The 3,546-nt window shown below is 32.7% G+C and overlaps 1 protein-coding gene across 1 annotated transcript; it reads right to left on the reverse strand.

The window, feature by feature from the left end:
* Positions 1-1,279: 1,279 nt before the first annotated feature.
* On the reverse strand, positions 1,280-2,801 carry LOC107091868 (C-C motif chemokine 20-like). Its single transcript, XM_015386045.1, has 4 exons — positions 2,683-2,801; positions 2,484-2,598; positions 2,065-2,142; positions 1,280-1,911 (listed from the first exon to the last, which is right to left on the reverse strand). Exons 1-4 carry the CDS (start codon positions 2,759-2,761, stop codon positions 1,878-1,880), a joined length of 306 nt encoding a protein of 101 aa, XP_015241531.1. The 5' UTR covers positions 2,762-2,801; the 3' UTR covers positions 1,280-1,877.
* Positions 2,802-3,546: the final 745 nt, after the last annotated feature.

Below are 3,546 nucleotides of genomic sequence, written 5' to 3' on the forward strand. Positions count from 1 at the left end.
GGTCCCACGTGCTCGGTGGTGAGTCTGACATAGTGGAAAAATTGCAAATCTTCCTTTGTAAAAGCTTGTATGAGTGATGCAAACAGCAACTATTAAACAGAGCATAGAAGAGGAGAAATTAGCTTGTGCACGCTCTGGGATGCATTTAATAAGCGTTCCCTCTCAGGAGTGGGTACAGGATGGTACATGTGCCTTTTTTTTAAGTGGAGAGGGAGGGTCTTTTCAAAAACTCCCAAAAATCCTCCACTATACCTTTAAGTATTATATTTCTTACATGTAGTAAAAAAAAAAAAAAAAAAAAAAAAGAAAAAACCTTAAAGGAAAGATGAAGAGAGAATAGTAGTGGAGCTTTCTCAGCTTTTCCCCAAAATTGAACCGTAGCCCAGTTATGTATCTAATTAACATGTCCTATATAGTTGAAAGTGTTATTGCTTTGGTCATATTAAAGATTTCTTCCTCTTGTTCTCTAACTCTTTTCTCACTTTAAACATGTGAACTGGGTATTAAAAATGTAAACAGATATGGTGTTTTCTCTTTCTTACATTTACAATGACATTACTGATATAAAATTAAGAATAAATGCTTGCACATCTTTATTGCCATACACCAAATCACTATGAGCGGTGAGATACAAACATCAATGGAAACATTTATATCCCTCATTCTGCTCTGATCGTTCTCTGCCTAGTGTAGGAGCAGGAGAAGCTGAAAGCAAAGGCAAAAAAAAAATTTAAAAAGCCTTCTGGATGATCAGAAGAAAGAAGAACCTTATAAATGAGAAAATGAAAAAAAATTCACTTCCAGCAAGGTTAAGTAAATTAATGATACATTTTAAAGTTATGTCTAAATGCTTTTTCTTACTTTATAAAGGTATCAACTCCAGGAAAAATACAATGTTTTGTTACTTGAATTCCAGATTTTCAAAGCAGGGCCATGAATACCACAGTTTGCCATTCTCAACTGAAACAATTCAATGAGATTGACTATAATATTTGAAATTTCAAAGATAACTTGTTTTAAACATTAATGCCAAAACATTGAGAAGATTAATTGAATGACTAATTGAAGACTAATGGAGTAGTACAAAATCACATGAATCAGTAAAACTTACCAAAGTAAATTGTCACAGTTTAATGCAATGGAGAATGAAACAAAACAACTTTGAAAATGTCTTTAAATAAAAGCACCCAACAGCATCAAACCCCTTAAAAACATATTTAATGTGCTTGATATATGATTCATATATTTAGCAAGTTATTCAATAATATATTGCAAGCATTAAAAATACATTAAAAAATGTTTAAAAGACATGCACGAGGTTATATGTCCCAAGGTATTAAAAACTAAAATGGGACAATAGGTCAACATAACAAAGCTTATAAAAGTACAAAGCAAGTACAGCCATATTTAATAAAGTAAAATAAAACAGTTACAGTAGGATTAGGCTCATCCTCAAAATGAACAATACACTTTGAAAATAATCTTTTGCCATAAGAACCTTTTTGTCAAACATTTTTAACTCAGTTTTGAGAAGACCAACATGTTTTTAAGCAATAATCTTATTTTATTTTTAAACATATCTTGAACAGAAATAGATAATAATGAAAAGTAGTCAGTGAGTTTAAACATTGGTCTGTGTTTAATTAATTTGTATAATTCATTTCACTGGGTGAAATGAGTAGCTGAAATAATTATTTTTGATGTTTTAGTTCAATATAGCAAACTTTCCCCAATGCCTTTAAATCAGAGATTATTCTCAAAGATTTGATTACAGAAGATTAAAACATCTTAATTCCATTGCAGCAAATTTTTACTTTGTCATTTTGAAAGATCTTCTTCCTCCATGTGTGGAAATTTTTTTAGGTTTTCTCAGTTTTTTACCTGCTGTTCCGCTTGGCTTTCTGTTTTGAGCTAAAAAGAAAAACAAAAAACAAAACAAAAATAAATATTTATCATTTATATATGCAACAGTTTTCCTAAGATTAAACCAATTATGCAAGCGCATTTAGGTACTCTGGAGCTAAACTGATACAGGATGCTACAAACAAAAAAAAATTATTTTACCCCAGACTTTTAAGATTGTCCTTCACCCACTCATCCTCTGGATTTGCACAGACTTCGTGGTTACTGGTGGTGTGGAAACTATGATAGACACATTTCAAGACAAACATGAGACACTGCTGATTTTATTATACATGCATAATCCATTAACTTAACAAAAACTATTTTATAAACAAGGTTATAAATAATAAATTAGTGACAGTAACTAATTATAAAAAAGTAATTTAAGGGAACAGACTGGAAGCAGAATTTCCAAAAACTATTTGTTTATCTATTTATTTATTACATTTTTTATTTAGCCACTTTTTAGAATTAAACCATGATTTTCATTGATGGTAGTCATGTCATGCCATATTTAATCTAAAGCTATATTTACCAGAAAATGAATACAGGCACACAGTGTTTATGGAGTAGACTCTTACATGATGGCATTGATGCAGTCTCCCTGTTTACTTTGCCCCTTGTAGCCTCGTATGTGACGGATATTGACCACTATATCATCATATCTTTTACAGCAGTGTTTACTGAAGCGAATACCTACAGATCAAAAGGTCACACACAAAGCATGTGGTCTGTATTTCAGTCAGAATTGTACAGTTAAATCTGATGTTATAAACTTACCAGCAGAGTCAGCTGGGCTCAGTACCCCAACTATGATGAAAAATGGGATGATGAAAACCATGATGCTTCTAAGAGTCATGATGAAGAGGCAGCAGAGAACTAAATAAAAATGCAACCACTCAGTGTATACAGTATCTTTAGTCAGAGAGCTGCTTTTATAGGACCCAGAAGGAAAACAGGAAACCCAGGGCTGCATCATGGAAGCCGATACTCCTGATCTTATGTTATGATTACAAACAAGCTGTATAGTGCAAAACATGAGGTACGTAATCTCAAGTATACATGTTTCACCAAACTATATAAGTTTTCACTAGAATAACAGTACATAGATCATTCTTGGATTCCCGAATAATATTTGTAAGAATAACTTTTTCAAAGCGTTGATTTAACACTTTTAGTTATTTCGGACTGAATGTTTCATTGCAGGATTATAGAACTACATCCATTCATTTGGACATTCTGTCATGGTTTTGGTTTTGTTCAAGTTTTATCTCTGAGTTTCATTGGTCTTATTTTTCATTCTTGTGGTCTAGTTATTTTTTTGTATATTTTAGTTCTCAGATATCTCTTGTTTGCCCTCTTGTGTCAGTCTCCTTTTCCATAGCTCCCTTCTTGCCTCTGTTCACACCTGCTCCCAGTCTGCTAATCAGCCTGGTCTTTGTTTCTCTCTCCCATTAATTCTCCTCCTGTTCAGTCACTCTTTGCTGGTTTGTTGTCATTACCTTGTCCCCTTCTTGTTGTGAGTATTCCTGGTTTTCAGCATTTTTGGATTTCTGTGGATTTCTGTTTTTGGATTTTTGCTTTTGTTGACCTTTTCGTTAATTAAACATTCAAGTGACCTTAAGCTTTTTTGTCTGCATTTGG

The sequence above is a fragment of the Cyprinodon variegatus genome, unplaced genomic scaffold, assembly GCF_000732505.1.
Source record: "Cyprinodon variegatus isolate N-32 unplaced genomic scaffold, C_variegatus-1.0 Scaffold355, whole genome shotgun sequence".
NCBI classification, from domain to species: Eukaryota; Metazoa; Chordata; class Actinopteri; order Cyprinodontiformes; family Cyprinodontidae; genus Cyprinodon; species Cyprinodon variegatus.